The following is a 20,343-nucleotide window of genomic DNA, read 5'->3' as shown; positions in this document are numbered from 1 at the left end:
CAGACAGGGCAGGACCCCTCCAGCCTGGCCTGGGACTAGCCAAGCCAAGCCAAGCCAAGCCAAGCCAAGCCAAGCCTAATGCCCCTGCCCCTGCCCCTGCCCCTGCCCCTGCCCCTGCCCCTGCCCCTGCCCCTGCCCCATCGCCCCCTCCCACCCCACTCCCTCCTCTGCATTAAGGCAAAACAAGCCATTTAAATCCAGCCAATGGCGTGCGCCGGGCGGAGAGCGCCGCTCGCCATTGGGCAGCGCCTCGGGGCGGGCCCCGCCCCCTCCCAGCCTCGCTCATTCATATAAAGCGCGCGGCGGCGCGGCCCGGCTGTTCCGGGCAGGGGACGCGCCCCCGCCGCGGGGTCCCCCACGCGTGGGGTCCCCGCTGGCCTCTGGCATTGCGGGCGCTCTGCGTGGGGGTCCCTGGTCCCTGGAGGACAGGGATGGGGGGGTCCCTCCCTCTGGAGCAGGAGGGAGTGCTGGGCCCCCCCATGAGCAGTGTGTCCCCCACGGCACCCCTGCTGCTGGGGGGTGCGAGTGGTTGGGGAGTGCCCAGGCTCCTTCCCATGGGCACCCCTGGGTGAGGGGATGGCCATGAGACACCCCCCCCTCATAAGGGACCCCCACGCCTGGTGTGGGGGCTCACACAGGGCACAGCTCCATCCTTTCCAGCCCCCCCCGGCTCCCTCTCCACAACCAGGTGCTCTGCAGGTGTGTGCTGAGCTGCTGTCCCCTGTCCCCCATCCCTCCTTGCTCCCTGTGTGTCCCTTGGCCCTGCGGAGCTGGGGTGGGGGTCTCCCAGGTGTGCCCCCCCCCCCCCCAGCCCAGGGCAGCAGGAGCCTGGCTGGAGTTGGGGCTCCCAAGAGCTGTGACCTGTCCCTGGGCCAAGACGGGACACCTTCACCACGGGGTCACAGCTGGACCCTCCACCCAGACACACGGAGGGGACAGGGACAGACCCGGGCAATGGACCCAGCTTTCCTGGGTGGGGGCATCCAAGGGCCACGGGGAGTCACACGCACGTCCTTGCCCCCACCCCAAAAAACATCCTGGCACAAAGGTGGGAGCAGAAGCACGACCCCAAGGAGCTGGGACCCCTCCGGGGGCACCTCTGCCAGGGCCAAGGCTCGTGTCCCCCCACACCGGCCTGGCCACGCTCACACTGGGGGGGCAGAGAGGGGCACCTGGGGGGGCTCTGCGTGACTGGGGGGGCAGAGAGGGGCTCCAGGGGGGCTTAACCCTGAGCCCCCCCAAAGCAGCAGGGACCCCCCGGGGGACCTCCTCACCACCCCCCCGGGGCGGGACCCCCCTGCCCACCTGCAGGTACGGGGGAAGGAAGCCGGGGGGGGGGGACGAAGCCAGGGCTGGGCCCCCCCCCTCACCCCCCCATTCACACAATGGCCCCGGGGGGCGCCGGGAGCGCGGAGCGGAGACAATGGGCGGGCGCGGGGGGAGCGGCCGGGAAGAGCGGCGGGGCCGGGGCGGGGGGGACCGGGGCCGGGGCTCGGCGGGGCTGCGGCGGAGCGGGGGGGGGGCACCGCTCCGCTGGGATTCGGGGTTTCCTCCGCCTCCTCCTCCTCCTCTTCCTCCTCCTCCTCGTCGTCCGCAGCAGCAGCAGGAGCAGCCCCGGGATTTTGGTGCGGGGGGGGGACGACGCGCACAAAGGTGCGGCGGCGGCGATGGTGAGTGCGGGGTGCGGGGGAGAAGCGGGGGAGAAGCGGGGTGCGGAGCGGGGCTGGGGCTGGGGCCGGGCTCGGCGCGTCCCGCAGGAAGGGCCTGGGAAGCCGGGGACTTTCCTGGGCCGGCGGCCGGGTGGGGAGCGGCTGCTCGGCGAGCCCCGCTCCGGGGCGGGGGGGGGGGGCGGCCTCGCTGCGTGGCAGGGGGAGATGCGGGGCTGCCAGATTTCCACCCCCAGCCCTGGAGCAGGGGCCGGGGTACGGGGGGTGCTGAGGATGCGGGGGGTGCTGAGCCCCCGCTCCCAGGGTGCTGGGCGCTCCCTTTTCGCAGGGATCCTCCCCGGTGGGCGATGCAGCGGGGCTGGGCCCCCCCCAGCCGCACGCAGCCTGGCATGGGTTGCCCTGGGCTTCACCGCTCCGCAGCGGGCACGCTTGGACTGGGGTTTACTGGCCAAGCTGCGGTCAACCACCCCTTGGCCTCCGAGGCCTTTGTGCCCGGCGTGGGTGTCAGCGCAGGGCTTTCTCCCTGCGAGCAGGGGGACGTGGGTGGGCACCCCTGGGGTGAGCGCCCCGGTACCTGCCCCGTGCCAGGTCTGGGTGGCCCCTCTGAGAAGGGCTGATGCTCCTGCCCGACATGTGGGACCCTCTGCCCCGCTGCGCCTGGCCCTGCTGGCACCCTCGCCAGCTCCTGGGAGAGACCCGGCCGGATTCTGATCCGGTTTATCTTGGTCCCGTCCTGGCACAGCGCCTTGAACCAACAGGGAGTTCCCTCCGCGCTACAGACATCAGCCCTGCTGCTCTGTCTGGGGTGAGAGGCTTTATTTCCTTGGGAGAGGGCGTAGAGTCTGTTCCCCCCCCTCCACCGCCTCCAGGCCTTGGTATAATAACCCAGGCAGAGGTTTAAAAAAAAAAAAAGAAAAGAAGAATTAAATATTATCTTCCACGGAGCCTCTGGGGATGGCTGTTGCTTAATCACAGCAATTCGGGATTGTGTTGGGACCGAGCTGGGCTCCGAGGCAGCCTGAGTCAGATGCGATCTCTGCTCAGCCGGGCTTCTCCTGGGTATTTACGCCGTCTTTGTGCTGGGGGGGGCGAGCTCAGGATGAGATCGGGTGATTTAATTAGCAGACGACTTCATTGGAGCCGGCCATGGCTCCTCGCCTGGCTGTTGGACTGTGGGGTGGGTGGTTGAGGGTTGCGGGTCGCCGGGTGTCACGGGCAGCCCCCGTCCTGGAGGCACGGCCCCGGGGCTGGGGACACCGGCTGCCCGTCCCCGTGCTCCTCTGCCATCCCTTCAGCCATTTGAACAATCAAATGTGGTTCCTTGTTTTCATCAGCTCGCAGACAATGGGGCCGGAGGGGGCTTGGCGGGGGGGGGGGGAGGCAGGGAGCCCATCACCCCGGCGTCAGGCAGAGCTGAAGCAGCCCCAGGTCTTTGGTCCGAGTTAATTTTCAATTTTGGTTCTGTTTTCTGCGGGCCGGCGCAGCTGGCAGATGCTTTATGGCTTTATTGTCCAGCCAGGATGCTTGGGAGGGAGCCTCGGAGAAAACCACGGGGCCTTCGCTGCCCTTCCCTGGCTGTCCCCGTGCCAGCGATGAAGCAGCGAGTGCTCAGACCCGCGGGCATCGTGGCACCGGGGCGGCAGGACCAAAGCCGGACCCCACACGAGGGGTTTTTATTCCCTTGGGCCCTCCAAAGGTGTTTGCTGCCTTGGGCTGAGCACGGCCCTGCCTCAAGTGCCGCGGTCGGTGGGTGAACGCTGCGGTCGGTGGGTGAATGCCGTGGCCGTGCTCCTTGCCGGGACCCAGACAGATCCCGTCTCGGCGCTGTTTTTCCAGGCTCCGAGGTGCGGATAATGCTGTCTGCCCACCACAGCTGGGCAGGATTTAGTAAGGTTAAGTACTGGGCACCTGGAGCTGATGGAGCAGAGCTATAATCCATCTCGAAGCGCAGTTGTTTGGGGTAGGAAGTGGCCTTTTTGGGGTAGGAAGTGGCCTTTTTGGGGTAGGAAGTGGCCTTTTGGGGTAGGAAATTGCCTTTTGGGGACAGAGCTCCCGACGACGCTCTTGGAAAATGCACTGAAATCAAAGTAATGGCCCGAACCACGAGCGCAGACCCTGCACCTCCTCGGCTCGCCCTGCCCAAGTGTCCTGTGGCACCGCTCACGTGCTCGTGGTCGCCAGAGGAGCAGCCCTGGGACTCCAGCATTTGCATCCTCTGGTGCCCTGGGGTGAGCGTAGGTTTGTCGCTTCGTGCTGACATCCCACCCGGAGGTGCCACCGGTGTGGCTGGGGCAGCGGTGGGCGCAGGAGGGGACGGGGAGGTGTGATTTGGGCAGCGGGAGGGCGATCTGGCAGCTGGAGCATCTCACTGTGCTGGGCATCACGGTGCCATCCTGCCTCTGCTGGGGCCCGACACCAGAAAGCACGAGGGCAAAGTCTTGCCGGGGAGCCCCGAGTGCTCCCTGCGAGCTGGGATGGGGGCTGCAAGGAGGTGGGGTGCGGGCTGAGCCCCTCCGCTGGGTGCTGAGCCCTGGGAAGGGAGCAATGGAGCAGGTGAGCGGGCGTCTGGGAGCGGAGCTGGGTAGGGCTGGGTTAGGCTGGGTTAGGATCCCTCGGTGCTGGCGGGTTTTGCAATGCAAATGCCTTTCTCCATGCATCCAGCCCCGTTCTCATGCAAATCCCTGGGGTTCGGAGATTTTTTCTTTCTCCCTCTAGTTCTAGATCTTGGTGCAGTCGTGGCAACTGGTGCGTCCTCACCGCCCGACGCGGCCGTGACCTCCCCGTCGCAGCGGGACTGAAATGCCGGGTGAAAGGCTGGGCTTTGTCCCGTAGTCACACGGTGGGAACTTCTCTGGAGGACACTCTGGAGCGCTGGAGGGACTGGACGTTCCTGTGGATATTGTAACAATCCTGAGTGATCCTAATTAAAGCTGGCACTTTGGAAGGGATATTAAACCTTCTGCATCCAAGCTGACGCTGAGCAATTTGAGAGCAGAATGAGACCCCACGGGGGAGTTGGATTAAGCCACTCGGGCTTCCCATGGGCCTTTCCCGCGTCCCTCTGAAGCGCCCGGTCGTGCCAACGGACCGAAGAGCTGGAAGTTTGTGGATTCCTCCCAGTGACAGCATCGCTGGGGCTGGGGCGGCCGCTTTCCCAGCCCGACGCGGGGGGACACGGCTGTGGAAGGGAGCAGAGCAGCTGAGAGGCCTCAGGTTCGGGGCTGGATGCGGCCCGGGGAGAAGGGAAGGAGAATTGTTGGTGTTTGTGGTGCTGGAGGGGGGGGTGCAAACAGGGGGAGGGCAGCAACTGGCCTTGGCAGCCTCTCCCCAGCTCCTCGGTACATGATGCACGGCCAGTGCTTGGGGCAGGGAGGGGTCTGCTTTGACCCCCCAGCTCCTGCCTGGGAGCCCGTCTCGCCCCATCCAAGCAGCAGCACCCACAGGGGTTTTCTGAGCCACGCACCCACCTTCTGCTCTTCGCGGGTCACCCATGGGCACCCTGCTCCTGGTGCCGGCAGCCTCCTCCGTCTCCCCAACATTTGGTGCGTGTGTGAAATAGGGTCATTGCTTTGTCCCCTCCGTGTCACCTCCTGCTTCCCCGGCAGCACGGGGCTCGGGGGGCTGGTGGCCGGCGGGGGAGCGTGGTGGTGGCCAGCCAAGGAGTGCGGTGGTGGCCAGCGGGGGCCAGTGCCCATTGTGCGGAGGCAACAAGGCGTGTGTGTGTGAAGCCAAGCAAGCGAACGTGCCGGCCGCTCAGCTTGGCAGGCCCGTGTGCCGGGGCAGGGAGGTGCCTCCCGTTCCCAGGCTGGTTTTGGAGGTGGCATCACTGCTTGGGGGTCCCTGGGCCAACCCCCCTGGTGATGGCGTGCTGAGGGGCCGCCCAAAAGTTATGGGGTGAGGCAGGGCTGAGGCTTGTGTTATGTTTTCTGCCCATCCATAAACAGCTACGGACTCCGGCTTGTGGTGTGCCTCAGTTTCCCCAGCTCTGTCACAGACAGAGCCGTGCTTCCAACCCTCCCAGGCTTATTGGGAGGATAAACAGTGGTGGAGTCATGTGCCAGGAATCCAGGACCCCAGGATCCTCCTGGCTCGCTCCGTGACTCAGTTTCCCTGGTGCTTGTCGGGTCTAGGAGGAAAACACCTGCCCAGATGTGGCTGATGTTTCCTTCTGCTCCCGCTTGGCCCCGGCGGTGGGAAGCCAGCTATGGCCGGCGTGCGAAGGGCTGCGTCACGCCCCTCTCATAACCACATTAGAGCATCCTGACTTAACGCTGGTATTTATTTAATTGATCTTGATTTGTAAATGCTGGATAACGAGCAGTGGTGGCGTAAATGGCTGAGCTGTGGCGCGGGAGCAGGCGGGCGCAGACGCAAAGGCACCCGGGTCCATCTCAGCCCTCTTGGCCAGGAGAGGAGTTGTTCAGCCGCCGAGTTCTCCCTCTGCCCTTTGCTCGAAGCGGGTTTTTCTCCAGCAAATGTTGTGTCTGGCTCTCGTGGGCTCTTGGAGGTGAATAAAGCAGGGAGAGAGTGATGCAGCGTGGGTTTGTGCTGCCCGGTCCGAGGGGACGGGAGGAGAGGGTTTCCCTCTTGGGATTTGCCCTGGAGCTGTTTGAAATAAGAAAGGTTTCTCACCTAGAAATGCTTGGATCTAGGTTTTTTTGAGCATTTGAATGCAAAAGGTGGTTCGTGTTTGAGGTTCACGGACTCAAAGGCAGGAGAGACGGCGGCAGCGGCGTTTCTGACCGCCCCGAAGCCCCAGCCGAGCTCCTCTCTGCTTTGAACCCTGTGATGTGCTCCAGCATCACCCCAAGAAGCCATCCAGTCTGGACTTGAAGATGTCAAGAGATGGCAAATCCTCTCCTCCCCTGGGGAGTTTGTTCTGATGGTTAATCACCTCGCTATTAAAAATGTGAGTTTCCCTCCTCGTTTGCATACGGCTGGCTCTCGCTCCCAGCCCTTGGCGCTCGCTCGGCGTCTCCGTGGGCTCCGTGAGGCGAAGCCGCTTCTCCTCCCGCAGACGAGGCAGCCAATTCCAGCCTCTCCACCTGAGCACCTCGTGCTGCTGAACCGGCTTTCCCCACTCTACTGGGCAAACCATCAAAAAAAAAATCATTCCTTTCTTCCCCGCTGGAGCAGCCAGGTTGCTCCGCCAGCACTGGAGCAGCCGTGGGACACGAGGACGAGGAGCTCCTGGCTCCAGCAACCTGCGGGGTGGCTGCTTGATTTACAAATTAACCTTGGAAACCTGCCGGGTTGGGGGTTCTTCCCCCCCAACCAGCCTTCGCTCGGCTGTTTTGGTACAGACAAGACGGAGGGTCCTCAGTCACCCTGGTCTGGATGCGGAGATTGCCCGTGGTTCATCCCTGGATCATGCTGGAGCAAACCATCCCACACCGCTCCTCTGCCCTGGGAAAGGGCCCCAAAGGCTCTGCCCGTGCCCTCTGCCCCGTCGCCGGCTTGTGACCGAAGGGCTGGGCTCGCTGCAGCCCTTCCCGGGGCTCCTTGCTCGCTCCCCTTGTTCTCCCTCTGAACGGATCCACCTTCATCTCCCGGCTCTCCTGGAGCTGGACGGCCCCGGGGTCTCCATGCCACCGGTGCAGCCGTGGGGACCACTGACTGGGGGACACTGAAGTGTGGCTGCTGGCCACGGGACCGTGGTGGCCAAGGAGCACTAAATCCACGGGCTGGTGCCTTGAGTCGCTGAGATGTGTTGGAAAACCCCAGCTTGATTTGGGCTGATAAACCGGCTTTGCCTCTCCAGGAGCGCCGGGCTCTGGCTGGGGCGGGGAGGTGCGGGAGCGGTGCTCAGCCTGGCTCTGGGTACCTCGGGGAGGGTCTCATCCAGCTGCAGGCAGCTGTGCGGTGCTGGGGGACGGGGCAGGGTGTGATGCGGCGTGGAGGTGATGCCGGGCAGGTTTTGGGCTGGGGACGCCCAGCCCACCCTCATTTTCCTCCCCTGCCCATTGCTCTTCTCGGGTGCTCATGGTGGGTCAAGGCCAAGCGAGGAGCTCTCACAGGGTGGGTGCCCCCAGAGGGGCCCAGGGTGGGTGCCCCGCAGGACAAGGGCTTTGGCTGGTGGTGCCCGACGTGATGCGCCGCGTCACACCAAACACGTGGCCGGGTGGCTGCCGCGGCACACGCGTGGTCCCGCTCCCCGGGGAGGGGATGCCGTGAAGCATCCGTGTGCGGCGGGGGTGCCTGGCTCCTCATTGCCTTCTCTCTTGCTTCCCCCAGCTCGACCGCGGACCCCCGGCACGGGCGCCCGTCCCGTGAGCGGCCCCCCATGCGCAGCCCCCCTCCGGCGCCCGCCAGCTGGATGCCGTCCCCGCCGGAGGCTCAGGATGCCCCAAGTGCCTCGGTGACCGCCGGGACGGGGGACAGCGTCCGCCTGCAGCCGCCTCGCCCCGACCTCCCGCGCCGCCCCACCGGTGAGTCCCTGGGGTCCATCCCCTGCCCCACTATCAACCTCCTAATGGTGTTAATGGGCCAGACTGGGGACAAGCCAGTCCTCAGCCCCCTGCGCTGGTGGAGGCGGTGGCCGAGGCCTCACCATTGTTCCCAGCAGAAACCCGATCCCTGCCTGCAAACAAAGCCCAGAAGATGGGGAGGGGGGGGCTGGCAGGAGGTTGAGGTGGGGGGGACACAGGGGGGTCCTTTCTCTCCCGGCCCCTTCCCCCATCGCTCGCTGGGGATGCCGGGACGAGCTCCGGGCCCTGTTGCCATCTCCTAGACAACCGACATGGGGGGGGTGCTTTTGTTTCCATAGTGATAAATGTGGGAGCATCCAGCATCTGGGACAAAAGGATCCCCCCCCTCGCCCCCACTTTTTGCCTCCTCGACCCCATCTCCCCCTCCTCGAGTCCTTGGAAAAGAGGCCAAAAGACATTTGGGTTTTATTTGGTCGAAATGGCATTTCCGTGGTAACCCGGCGCGGGCCCACCCCCAAACACAGCCGGTGCGTGGATGCTGGCTGGGATTGGGGGTTTGGGGGCTCTGCGGGGTGCCTGATGCCCACAGCCCCCCAGCACCCTTAGGTTGAGGGCAGGAGGATTTGGCACGACCCCTCTGACGGGGTCCAGCATCCTATGGCATGGGTCAGGCAGCGCGATGTCCCCAGTGGCTCCCATCTGTGCCCAGGTCCCCTCCCTGGTGCCACCACAGAGCCAGGCAAGCCAGCACCGAGCCCGCATCGGGGCTGTGAGCAGCTCGGGAGTCCCCAAAGCCAGCGGGGTGACCCTGGCTGGGACCTGGGCAGACCACCGACCAGACCCTGGCTCCTGCCCGCATCTCCCGAGCCTTTCCCTGATGTACCGGTGCCTTGCGCTGCCCGGCTGGGATCTGGGCGTTATTTTCCCACCCCAGCAGAGATCCGACCCCGTACGCAGGCGTAGGTGGGGATCACGTGGGGGTGTGGATATATTTATATACCAGGATGGCTGTAATGGGAGTTTGGGGTTGGCTAATAACGACGTGAGAGCCGTGAGTCAGCACGCGGGGTGATGGTATCTGCCCCGAGCCAGCCTTGCCGTGGTGGACTGGTCCCTTCTGGGGCCAGTGGTCCCATCCTCGGAGCCACTGTGGCGGCTCCTGGCAGCCCAGGAGCTCCCAATTCCCCCAGCAGCCCCGAGCTCTCCCCGGCTCAGAGCTGGAGCCGGAGCGAAGCGATGCTTCCCGAGACACCGGGACTCCCGCGCCGATCTCCTGGGTGTGAGATCCCGGCTCCACGCTGGGAAACGTGTCCGGGCAGAGCCCCGTGCTGCGAGATGGGCCTGAAACGTTGCCTGCGCCCAATTATTCATTCCTTTTTTTTTGTGGCCCCCACCCTAGGCACTCTCTTGGCAGTTAAAATAACGATTGTGATATTAATTAAAGTGTAAATCACCCAAAACAGAAGCTAATCCTGCAGTATCGTTAATAAAGGGGAAGGCGGCCGTCCCAGACCTGGCTCGGCTGTGGGATAGGGCAGAAGATGCCCCAAAGTGACCCAAATTCCCTTTTGCTGCTGAAGTCCCGTCCCCGTTTGCCACCAGGGCTGGAGCTGTGGTGGTGCAGGGCTGGTGGGCGAGGGGATGGCCGGGCCCCCCGGCGATGGCCGGGCCGCTGCCGCTGACCCTGCCCTTCGCCTCCGCAGGCGGGCGAGCTGTTTTCTCCTGAGACGAGCCCAACCAGGTGATCAAAATAGAGTCCCTCAAGGTGACGGTCGACTTCTTGAAGGTGCCCCTGGGCCTGAAGAAGCCCCCTCTGAAGGAGGCCCTGGCCGCTGTCCCGGGGCCGGGGAGAGCCAAGCCCCTCGGCGTGGAGCGGCACAAGCCCCGGCGCTCCGACACCATGGACAATGAGTCGCAATACTCGGGATATTCCTACAAGTCCGGGCACTCCCGCAGCTCCCGCAAGCACAGGTGAGGGGTCGGTGCGTTCCCTGGGGGGGTTCCCTGGCCCCAGTAGGTGCTGCCACCCAATGCACCCACCCTGCTCCTCTCTCTTTCCTTCTAGGGACCGGCGGGACCGACATCGCTCCAAAAGCCGGGACGGGAGCCGTGGGGACAAGTCGGTGACGATCCAAGCGCCGGGCGAGCCCTTGTTGGACAACGAGTCGACGCGGGGGGATGAGAGGGTGAGTTGGGCAGGGGGAGGAAGAGGGTTGGCAGCTGTGCCCCGCCGCCGGGATGCTGCCGATGGTGGGAGCGCGGGGGCTCCCGGCACGCCCGGTGCTCCCCGGCGGAGCGGTCGGGCCGGTTGGGCTGGCCCTGGGCTGGCGGACGGGCTCCTGCGGCGCCGGCGGGCAGGGCGGGTGGCACGGGGAGGGGGGGGCAAATGAAAGGGAACCGGCTGTCGCTGCACCCTGGGGAAGCAGCCAGGGTGGGCACGGGGTGCCCAGGCTGGAAAACACCCTGGGGATGCGCTCCCTGGGGATCCGCTCCCTGGGGATCAGCGCCAGCAGGCGACGCCAGCTCGGCTGTGCCAAGGCGCGATAACCCCAGCCCGGCTCCCGGCGGCTCCTGTGCCACATCCCTCCGCCGGCTGCCCCAGCCCCTGCTCCTGAGGCCTGTGAGGGCCGAAGCCTGTGAGGGCCAAGGCCTGCTCCTGAGGCCTGTGAGGGCCAAGGCCTGTAAGGGCCAAAGCCTGTGAGGGCCGAGGCCTGCTCCTGAAGCCTGTGAAGGCCGAGGCCTGTAAGGGCCAAAGCTGTGAGGGCCGAGGCCTGGTGCTGTGCCCCCCACTCTGGGTGCCAGCGCTCCGCCGGCCGCCGCGGAGCCCGGGCCTTGGCTTTAGTCATCTCCCAGCCACCTACGCAGGCGGCTCCGGTTCTTTTCATCTTCCCCCACCGAGAAGCCGGCGCCGGCAGAGGCTGGAGTTTGCGGCTGAGCCTGCCCGGTCCAGCCGTGGCCGGAGTGAGCCGAGGGCAGCGTGGGTTCACCTGGGGACAGGCTGGGACATGGACTGGTCCTCCCGGACCCTCCTCCTCTTCCCATCCCTCTGGAAAGCCCCAGGCTGTGGCTTTAGTTTGCTGTTTGGAATGACATTGCTGGCCATGCAGGGTCGGGGGGCTCGGGGGATCCGGGGGGGTTGTGGCTGGGCAGGGTGGGGTTGGTTTGGTCGTGGGAGCTGCCAGATTTCATCGGGGTTTGGATCGGGTTTGGGTTTATTTTGTGCTAAGCACTAACGGGGTGTGAGTTTGGGGTGGGGGGACGACGAAGCCACGTGGGCCAGGGGCTGGGGGCTTCCCCAGTAAGGACCAGTAGCCAAATGAAGATGCTGTGGAGGGGTCCTGCGGGGTCTGTGCCCATCTCAGGGCCGGCTTTCCCCATTTCTGTGAAATCCCCATTTTTGGGGAGTTTCTAACCCCTCCCCGCCGCTCCCCTCCTCTTCCAGCCTCTCGAGGCCGAAGGACCCGGGTTCCACCCCCCCGTCCCCATCAGTGCTGCTGGGAGCCCATTTTTGGCGTGATTTACTGTAAAAAAAAGACTTTGGTGCAACGTCATTCCACTGAAACCCCACATTTAGCTGGGAAGGAATCAAACGGGTCGTTTCCTCACCCCTCTGGCTGGATGAGGGGGATTTTCAGAGGTGATGGGAGACCAAATGAGGTGCCAAATCACGGAGGACTTTGTCCCACGCGGCGCTGGAGGAGGCAGCGGCGGCGGCGAGGGTGTGTTGGGACGGCAGCCGGGCATGTTCCTTCTGGCCCCGCTAATGAGGGGGTTTGCCTGGGAGCAGGACGCTTCCCACTTCCAAAGCTGCTCTCGCCGGTGCCGGAGAGGTGGAGCGCGGCACGGAGCCGCCGACGGGGGTTTCCTTAGAGGGTCCCGGCCAAATCGCTGCGTCCTCCCCCACCCCAGGCTGAGGTTTTCGCCGTCTAAATGGGGGTGATGGTGCCGGGCAGCACGCCGGGCTTGGAGGTTTGGTGGATGGGAGATACTGGAGGTGGGGTGGGGGGCTGGGGTGGTCGGCAGCCCCCCGGGGCGCTGGGGATGGGTGGGGGGACACAGAACCATCCCCTGCGTAACCCATCCACCCTCCTTAGGATGACAACTGGGGCGAGACCACGACGGTGGTGACGGGGACGTCGGAGCACAGCATCTCGCACGATGACATCACCCGCATCACCAAGGACATGGAGGACAGCGCCCACCTGGACTGCTCCCGGCACCTGGGCGTTGCGCTGGCCGGGGCGCTGGCCCTGCTCGCCTTCCTCACCCCCCTCGCCTTCATGCTCCTGCCCCAGCTGCTGTGGCGAGAGGAGCTGGAGCCCTGCGGGACCCCCTGCGAAGGGCTTTTCATCTCGGTGGCCTTCAAACTCCTCATCCTCTTGCTGGGCAGCTGGGCTCTCTTCTTCCGCCGCCCCAAAGCCTTCTTCCCGCGCGTCTTCGTCTTCCGAGCGTTGCTCATGGTGCTCGTCTTCCTCCTCGTCGTCTCCTACTGGCTGTTTTACGGCGTGCGGATCCTGGACTCGCGGGAACGCAACTACCAGGGGGTGGTGCAGTACGCGGTGTCGCTGGTGGACGCGCTGCTCTTCGTGCACTACCTGGCCGTGGTGCTGCTGGAGCTGCGCCAGCTCCGGCCTCAGTTCACACTCAAGGCCGTGCGCTCGGCCGACGGCGCCAGCCGCTTCTACAACGTCGGGCACCTCAGGTACGGGGCAGGCCGGGGGCGTGTGCGAGGCGTGCGTGTGCGTGTGTGCGTGTACGTGTGTGCGCTGGCATTGGCGTGTGTGCACGTGCGTGTGAGCACATACATATATGCATGTACATCTATGCACATACATATGTGCACATACATGCATGCACACACATACATATGTGCACACACGTGCACATACACATGTGCACATACATATATGCACATGCATATGTGCACACACGTGCACATATATATGCACATGCATACGTGCACACACGTGCACATATATATGCACATGCATACGTGCACACGTGCACATATATATGCACATGCATACATGCACATACATACATCTGCACACGTGCACATACATATATGCGCATACATACCTGCACATACATGCATATGTGCACACACGTGCACATACACACGTGCACATACATATATGCATATACATACATCTCCGCACATGTGCACATGCCTATAGGCACATACCTATATGCACATACATATGTGCACACACGTACACATACATATATGCACATGCAGTGGTGCACGTGCATAGGTGCATGGTCATGCGTGTGTGGGCACGTGCATATTTGCACATACATATATGCACATACATATGTGCACACACGTGCACATACATATATACACATGCAGTGGTGCATGTGCATAGGTGCATGGGCATTCGTGTGTGTGCACATGCATATGTGCACATACATGCACGTACAGTGATGCGTGTGCATAAGTGCACAGCATTCAGGTGCATGCATGTGTATATGTGCACATATATGCACATACATGTGCACATCCATGTATGCACATGCAGTGGTACATGTGCATATGTGCACGGGCATTTGTGTGTGTGCACAGGCATATGCGCACATATATGCACATGCAGTGATGCGTGTGCATGTACGTATGTGCATGGGCGTTCAGGCGTGGGCATATGTGCACGGGCATTCATGTGTGTGCACATGCATATGTGCTCACTGGCTCCCTGTGCCCCCCTGTACCCCCGTATCTGGCTGTGTGTGCCCCCCCCCTTGGCACGGTGCTCACCACCCCCCTGAACCCCCCTGAACTCCCCTGTACCCCGTACCCGGCTGTGTGTGCCCCCTGCCCTCGGCATGGTGCTCACCCACCCCCTGTGCCCCCCTGTACCCCCCTGTGTCTCCCCGCAGCATCCAGCGCGCGGCCGTGTGGATCCTGGAGAATTACTACCACGATTTCCCGGTCTACAACCCCGCTCTCCTCAACCTGCCCAAGTCCGTCCTGTCCAAGAAAATGTCCGGCTTTAAGGTCTATTCCCTCGGCGAGGGTGAGCTCCCCCTGCCCTCCCCTTCTCTCCTTCTCCCTCCTCCTTCCCTTCCCCATCCCTGCGTTGAGGCTCCTCTCGGCTCCGCAGAGCCCGGAGCTGCCCCACGGGGCAGGGGCAGCAGCGGGCCCCCCCCAGCCCCTCTCTAACCTCCCCCTTTTTCCCCCCCGCAGAAAACACCACCAACAACTCCACGAGCCAGTCGCGGGCCGTCATCGCGGCGGCCGCCCGCCGGCATGACAACAGCCACAACGAGTACTACTACGAGGAGGCCGAGCACGAGCGCAGGGTGCGGAAACGCCGCGCCAGGTACGGGGCCGGCGGCGGGACGGGGCACCAGGTGCCCCAATGCTCTGTGCCCCATGGGGTGCCTGTCCCAGGACCCCCGTGAGGATGGGTGGGGGGCTCCTGAGGTCACCTCCAGCCCCCCCAGAGCAGGTGTCCCTGCTCTTGGGAAGGCGCATCCCCAGCCCGGCTGTTGCGTGGCACAGCCAGATCTCCCCCAAAGCTGTCTTGGGGTGGAAGGTGGGTTCCTGCGAGTGGCTCCGGGGGTGTCTCCTGCCCAGGGCCAGGCTCTCCTCCATGGCTTCCTCCTGGCAGGCTGGTGGTGGCAGTGGAAGAAGCCTTCACCCACATCAAGCGGCTGCAGGAGGAGGACCAGAAGAACCCCCGGGAGATCATGGACCCACGCGAGGCGGCTCAGGCCATCTTCGCCTCCATGGCCCGGGCCATGCAGAAGTACCTGCGCACCACCAAGCAGCAGCCCTACCACACCATGGAGAGCATCCTGCAGCACCTCGAGTTCTGCATCACCCACGACATGACACCCAAGGTGCGCAGGGGGCACGGCGAGGTGGGACGGGACAGCCGGCTAAACGTGAGCCAGCAGTGTGCCCAGGTGGCCAAGAAGGCCAGTGGCATCCTGGCCTCTATTAGCAATAGTGTGGCCAGCTGGTCTAGGGAAGGGATCATCCCTCTGTACTCGGCACTGGTGAGGCCGCACCTTGAATCCTGTGTCCAGTTCTGGGCCCCGCACTTCAAGAGAGATGTTGAGGTGTTGGAGCGAGTGCAGAGGAGGGCGACCAAGCTGGGGAAGGGTCTGGAGGGTCTGACCTCCGAGGAACGGCTGAGGGAGCTGGGGGTGTTTAGCCTGGAGAAGAGGAGGCTCAGAGGTGACCTTAGTGCAGTCTACAACTACGTGAAGGGAGGTTGTAGTGCAGTGGGAGTCGGCCTCTTCTCCCAGGCAACTAGCAATAGGACAAGAGGACACAGCCTCAAGCTTGGCCAGGGGAGGTTCAGGTTGGACATTAGGAAGCATTTCTTCTCAGCAAGGGTCATTAGCCATTGGAAGGGGCTGCTCAGGGAGGTGGTGGAGTCACCATGTCTGAGGGGTTTAAGAAAAGCCTGGACATGGCCCTTAGTGCCCTGGTCTAGTTGCCATGGTGGTGTGAGGGCAATGGTTGTACTCGATGATCCCAGAGGGCTCTTCCAACCTGATTGATTCTGGGATTCTTCAGGTTGGCCCGAGGGCTTGGGTGGGTTTTTTTTCCCCACCGTGTGAGAGCATCCACCTGGGAGGATGAGGGGTTGGGGGGTAGAGCCAGAAAAGCGGGTGTAACCTGCACGCAGCGATGGGAACCGGCCGCGCGGGGATGTTTTTCCTGCAGGACCTGCCGAGCAGCTTGAGGCTGCAAATAAAATTAGGCTGAGCCATGGGAAGGTGACGTTCACGTGTCCTTTCCCTCCTCCAAGGCGTTCCTTGAGCGGTACCTGACGGCCGGGCCCACCATCCAGTACCACAAGGACCGCTGGCTGGCCAAGCAGTGGACGTTGGTGAGCGAGGAGCCGGTGACCAACGGCCTCAAAGACGGGGTGGTCTTTGTGCTGAAGCGCCAGGACTTCAGCCTCGTGGTGAGCACCAAGAAGATCCCTTTCTTCAAGCTCTCGGAGGAGTTCGTGGACCCCAAGTCACACAAGTTCGTCATGAGGCTGCAGTCGGAGACCTCGGTGTGAGCTGAAGAGGGATGGAGAGGGGTCAGGGGGGGCAGACCCATGGCTCCATCACCTGCCTGTGATCACTCGCCCTCCGCCTCGGTTGGCTCCCGTTGGGGTGGGCTGAGCCCCTTCCTCCTCCTCCTCCTCCTCCTCAACCCAGGTGCGTGTAGCATCCTCCCAGCCATGGAGGACAGCGGCACGGCCAGAGAGGAGACGGCGTTTGGGTGCCGTAACTCAAGGGCTAAACTCTACGTGTTCTTCACCAGCGTCTTCAAGCACCGTCGGGTCCCAAGGGCCTTCTGCGCTCGCCCGTTTTCTACCTGGCAACTGTCCTGGCTCTGGCCTTAAACCACCGCCCACCCTCTGGGGCTGGTTTTTAATCCGTGAGATTTTTTTTTTGGCGGGGGGGGGGAGGAATATTTTGCAAACACCTCAGCGATCCGTGGCTGCTGTGAAAACCTCCCCCGGCATCCGAGCTCCCGGCTGTAGGAACGTCCTCCTCACCTCTGCTGCTGGTTCCGTGCTCAGCTCTTAAGAGCGAGTAAAAATCTGTTTTTTAAGAGAAGCAGAAGGGTTTTTTCAGTGGTTTCCCTGCTCCCGAGGCAGCCCGTGTCCCTCGTCCCCGTGGGGCTTCCCCGTGCGGGCAGAGCGGCTTCAAATAGCTCTCGGGGTCCGATCCTGGACCCGGAGCCAGCGGGGTGAGTGAAGCGAGGGGCTGAGGGCTGGTGGCTCAGCGAGGTCCTTAATTAACGTCCCGTGGTGGCCCATGGCGGTCCCACAAACAGGCTGGCTCGTCGGGGACGCAAAAGCTTTTGCCTTCCCTTGGTTTTAAGGTCACAAATACCTCATGGATTTATTTTAATTATTTTTTTTCCCCCTCTGGATCCCGTTGTCCGGCCACGCCGTGCCGGGTCGGGGGGCTCCGAGGGCCCGGGGGGGTTGTGGCTGGGCAGGGTGGGGTTGGTTTGGTCGTGGGAGCTGCCAAGATTTCATCGGGGTTTGGATCGGGTTTGGGTTTATTTTGTGCTAAGCACTAACGGGGTGTGAGTTTGGGGTGGGGGGACAACGATGCCGCGTGGGCCAGGGGCTGGGGGCTTCCCCAGTAAGGACCAGTAGCCAAATGAAGATGCTGTGGAGGGGTCCTGTGGGGTCTGTGCCCATCTCGGGGCCGGCTTTCCCCATTTCTGTGAAATCCCCATTTTTGGGGAGTTTCTAACCCCTCCCCGCCGCTCCCCTCCTCTTCCAGCCTCTCGAGGCCGAAGGACCTGGGTTCCACCCCCCCGTCCCCATCAGTGCTGCTGGGAGCCCATTTTTGGGGTGATTTACTGCAAAAAAAAGCCTTCGGCGAGGGCGAGCGGAGGGTCGGCCGGGGAGGGGGGATTTGCCACTTGGAGTTTAAGAAGAATAAACCCTTTTTCATTCATTTTTTTGATTTTTGTTTTGTTTCCCCCCCCGCAGAGCCGAGCCCTTGTGCATGCGTGTAGAAAACTGTAAAGTGTAAAATTGTTTTTTAATATATAAAAAGCTCGTTTTGGCCGTTTGCGGTGGATCGAGGCCGTGGTAGGAAGTTGTGTCGGTTGGTTGGTTGTTTTTTTTTTTTTCATAGAACTAAAATTGTACAAATTTTTTTTATAAAATAAACCCATTTTGACTTTTTTTTTTTCCCCCCCCTCCTTCGTCTTCCCACACCCGGGGCTCTGGGGTGAGGCTGCAGTGGCAGGATGCGGCCTCGAGGGAGCGCTCGGAGAGAAACTGCCCTGGGAGGGGGCTCGGGGCTGGTGGGGGGGCTGTGGATTTAGGGTCTGTGGGGCCAAGGGTTTGGGGGTTGAGGGGTCAAGGATTTGGGGTTTAGCGGGCCAGTGGTTTGGGGTTTATAGGGCCAAGGAGTTGGGGTTTATAGGGCCAAGGATTTGGGGGTTGAGGGATCAAGGATTTGGGGTTTATGGGGGCCAAGGAGTTGGGGTTTATGGGGGACAAGGGTTTGGGGTTTGAAGGCCAAGGATTTGGGGTTTAGGGGGCCAGTGGTTTGGGGTTTATAGGGCCAAGGATTTGGGGTTTAGGGGGCCAGTGGTTTGGGGTTTATAGGGCCAAGGAGTTGGGGTTTATGGGGGACAAGGGTTTGGGGTTGGAACGGTGAGGGCTTAGGGTTTGAGGGGTCAAGGAGTCGGGTTTTATAGGGCCAATGGTTTGGGGTTTATGCGGGACAAGGGTTTGGGGTCTAGAGGGCTAAGAGTTTGTGGTTTATGGGGCCAAGGATTTGGGGTCAATAGGGCCAGGGGTTTGGGATCTGTGAGGCCAAGGGTTTGGGGCTTGTGGGGCCAAGGTTTTGGGATTTATGGGACGAACAGCTTGGAGTCTAATGGGGCCAAGGCTTTGTGATTTGTGGGGCCAAGCTTTTGGGGTTTATAGGGCCAAAGGCTTGGAGTTTATGGGGACCAAAGATTTGGGCTCTATGGGACAAAGGGGTTGGGGTTTTATGGGGCCACGGACTTGGCATGAGCAGAGGGCAGCGGGGGTCGGTGCCTCCCCTCGGTGCAGACGGGGGGGGCGAGTCCCGACCCTTCGCTGGGGGTTTGAGTCCCCCCCGTACAGCTCCCGGGGGGGCTGCGGGGCTGCTCCCCCCCTGCCCCAGGCTGCTGCCTGCGGTCACCGTCACCTGTGCCCCCCCCCCGACACCCACCTGCACCCCCCACAGCCCAGCTTGTGGGTGCCCCCCCCACAGCAACGGCCCCGCTGACACGCTGGGACCCAGCGTCAGCGTTTCCTTTGGCTTTGGCACCTTTTCTCCCCCCATCTCAGCCCTGCCCCCCCCTCCCGTGCCCCCCCTCTGTGCACCTGGGAGCAGGGGGAGCAGGGCGAGGGGAAACTGAGGCAGGGCAGTGCCACCGCAGCGGGGACAGGAGCTGGTCCCTGCCCTGCATGGGGGGAGCCGGGGGGGGTTGCTGACCCCCCTGCCAAGCTGAGCTGGGGCTCGGGGTCCCCCCCGTTGCCCTGGTGACATTCTTGCTGCTCCCAGTGGTAACCCACGGGGGCACTGGGGCGGGTTTATTTCCAGCCCTTGCCCCAGCTTTGCCCTGTGATGAGTTCATCAGTCATCTGCCGAGCTGCTGGCTTTGGGGGTGGGTTATTTCAGTCCTCTGTGGGGTTTTTTTTCCCCTCGGTGAGTAACAGAGCAGCACAAGAAACTCTTTCCCCCGGCCGTGGGCTGCTGTGAGCCACCTCTGCTCCCTTCCGAGCCACGGGGGAAAAAGTGATGGCTGTGGGGTGAACAGGGGGGGTGCCTGTCCCCACAGAGAAAGGCCAGGGGTTTTGGGGTGAAATCCTGCTTTATTGGCTCGGCCGTGCCCGGCGTGGGTGCCCCGAGCCCCCGTCCTTGCACCCAGGGCACAGCAGTCCAGCGCGGCCACGTCCCACGCGGGTCCCCGTTCCCACGGGGATTTGGGGTCACGCTCGAGCATCCATAGGAAGGGCCGAGGTGGCACGTGATGCTCGTGGCCCCCCAGCCACTGTGTGGCCCCTCCCAGGAGCATCGTCCTGGCTCGGTCCCCACGCTGTCCCCTGGCGTGGCCTCGTGCTGCCTGGGGGTGTCTGGAAGCCCCTGGGCTCCCCCAGAGCCCTCAGTCGGCATCGGGCTCCCCGGAGCAGCGGGGACCACCGGTGGCTGTGGGGCTGTTAGGCTGGGGAGAGGCAAAATCAGGTGCTGGGGGGGGGCTACAGACCCTCCCCAGGGCCCCCCATGGGCTGGAGGGGCTGGGGCTCAGCTGGCAGCACCCCCCCAGCACTGGGGCTCAGTGTGTTGGGGTGAAATACCTGGGGTGGGGGGTTCGGCTCGCAGAAGGTGGTCTCGGTGTGCTCCGGGGCTGGGGGCATCTCTGGCCCCTTCCTCTCCTCCTGCAAGAGGAGCTGCACTGAGCACCCGCATCACCTGCCTCCGCTGCACCCCCCGGCTGCAGGGGATGGGGAAACTGAGGCACGGGCTGGGCCTTGCCCAAAGCCACGCAGGGGCTGGATGGCAGCTCTGAGCTCATGCTCATCATGAGGATCCCCATGAGCTGGGCTCACCTGGGGAGCGGGGATGATGGGGGTGGTGTCCTGGGTGGGGAGGTGGTCCAGGGCTCCCAAATCTGCAACGCAACGAGCCGGGCTGTGAGCCACAGCGCTGAGCCCGGCTCAACTGTGGTCCGAGGAGATGCCCAGGGCTCGGGCTGGCCGTGTCTCACCTGAAGAGTCACTGGTGGAGGC

At 63.2% G+C, this 20,343-nt stretch overlaps 1 protein-coding gene across 2 annotated transcripts; it reads left to right on the top strand.

The window, feature by feature from the left end:
• The first annotated feature begins 1,582 nt into the window (after window positions 1–1,582).
• Window positions 1,583–16,977, top strand: VANGL2 (VANGL planar cell polarity protein 2). Of its 2 annotated transcripts, XM_068414786.1 has the most exons (9): window positions 1,583–1,670; window positions 7,902–8,095; window positions 9,799–10,066; window positions 10,161–10,281; window positions 12,190–12,797; window positions 13,973–14,109; window positions 14,280–14,415; window positions 14,707–14,938; window positions 15,859–16,977. In XM_068414786.1, the coding sequence occupies exons 3-9, from the start codon at window positions 9,996–9,998 to the stop codon at window positions 16,117–16,119; spliced, it is 1,566 nt and encodes a 521-aa protein (XP_068270887.1). In that variant the 5' UTR covers window positions 1,583–1,670; window positions 7,902–8,095; window positions 9,799–9,995; the 3' UTR covers window positions 16,120–16,977. The 2 variants fall into 2 exon arrangements, with proteins under 2 accessions (XP_068270887.1, XP_068270888.1); XM_068414787.1 differs by lacking the exon at window positions 1,583–1,670 and having other exon boundaries at window positions 7,871–8,095.
• The last annotated feature ends 3,366 nt before the right edge of the window (window positions 16,978–20,343 follow it).

The sequence above is a fragment of the Nyctibius grandis genome, chromosome 17 (assembly GCF_013368605.1).
Source record: "Nyctibius grandis isolate bNycGra1 chromosome 17, bNycGra1.pri, whole genome shotgun sequence".
Taxonomy (NCBI): domain Eukaryota; kingdom Metazoa; phylum Chordata; class Aves; order Nyctibiiformes; family Nyctibiidae; genus Nyctibius; species Nyctibius grandis.
Note: the sequence above shows the minus strand (reverse complement) of the source record. Positions and strands in the feature narration are given on the sequence as shown.

Excerpts from the sequence above, each read along its gene's own strand:
- VANGL2 (XM_068414786.1), top strand. The coding sequence starts at position 9,996 with ATGGACAATGAGTCGCAATACTCGGGATATTCCTACAAGTCCGGGCAC. Across the intron at positions 10,067-10,160 it reads CGCAGCTCCCGCAAGCACAG|GGACCGGCGGGACCGACATC; the intron begins GTGAGGGGTCGG and ends CTTTCCTTCTAG. Across the intron at positions 14,416-14,706 it reads GTGCGGAAACGCCGCGCCAG|GCTGGTGGTGGCAGTGGAAG; the intron begins GTACGGGGCCGG and ends TCCTCCTGGCAG.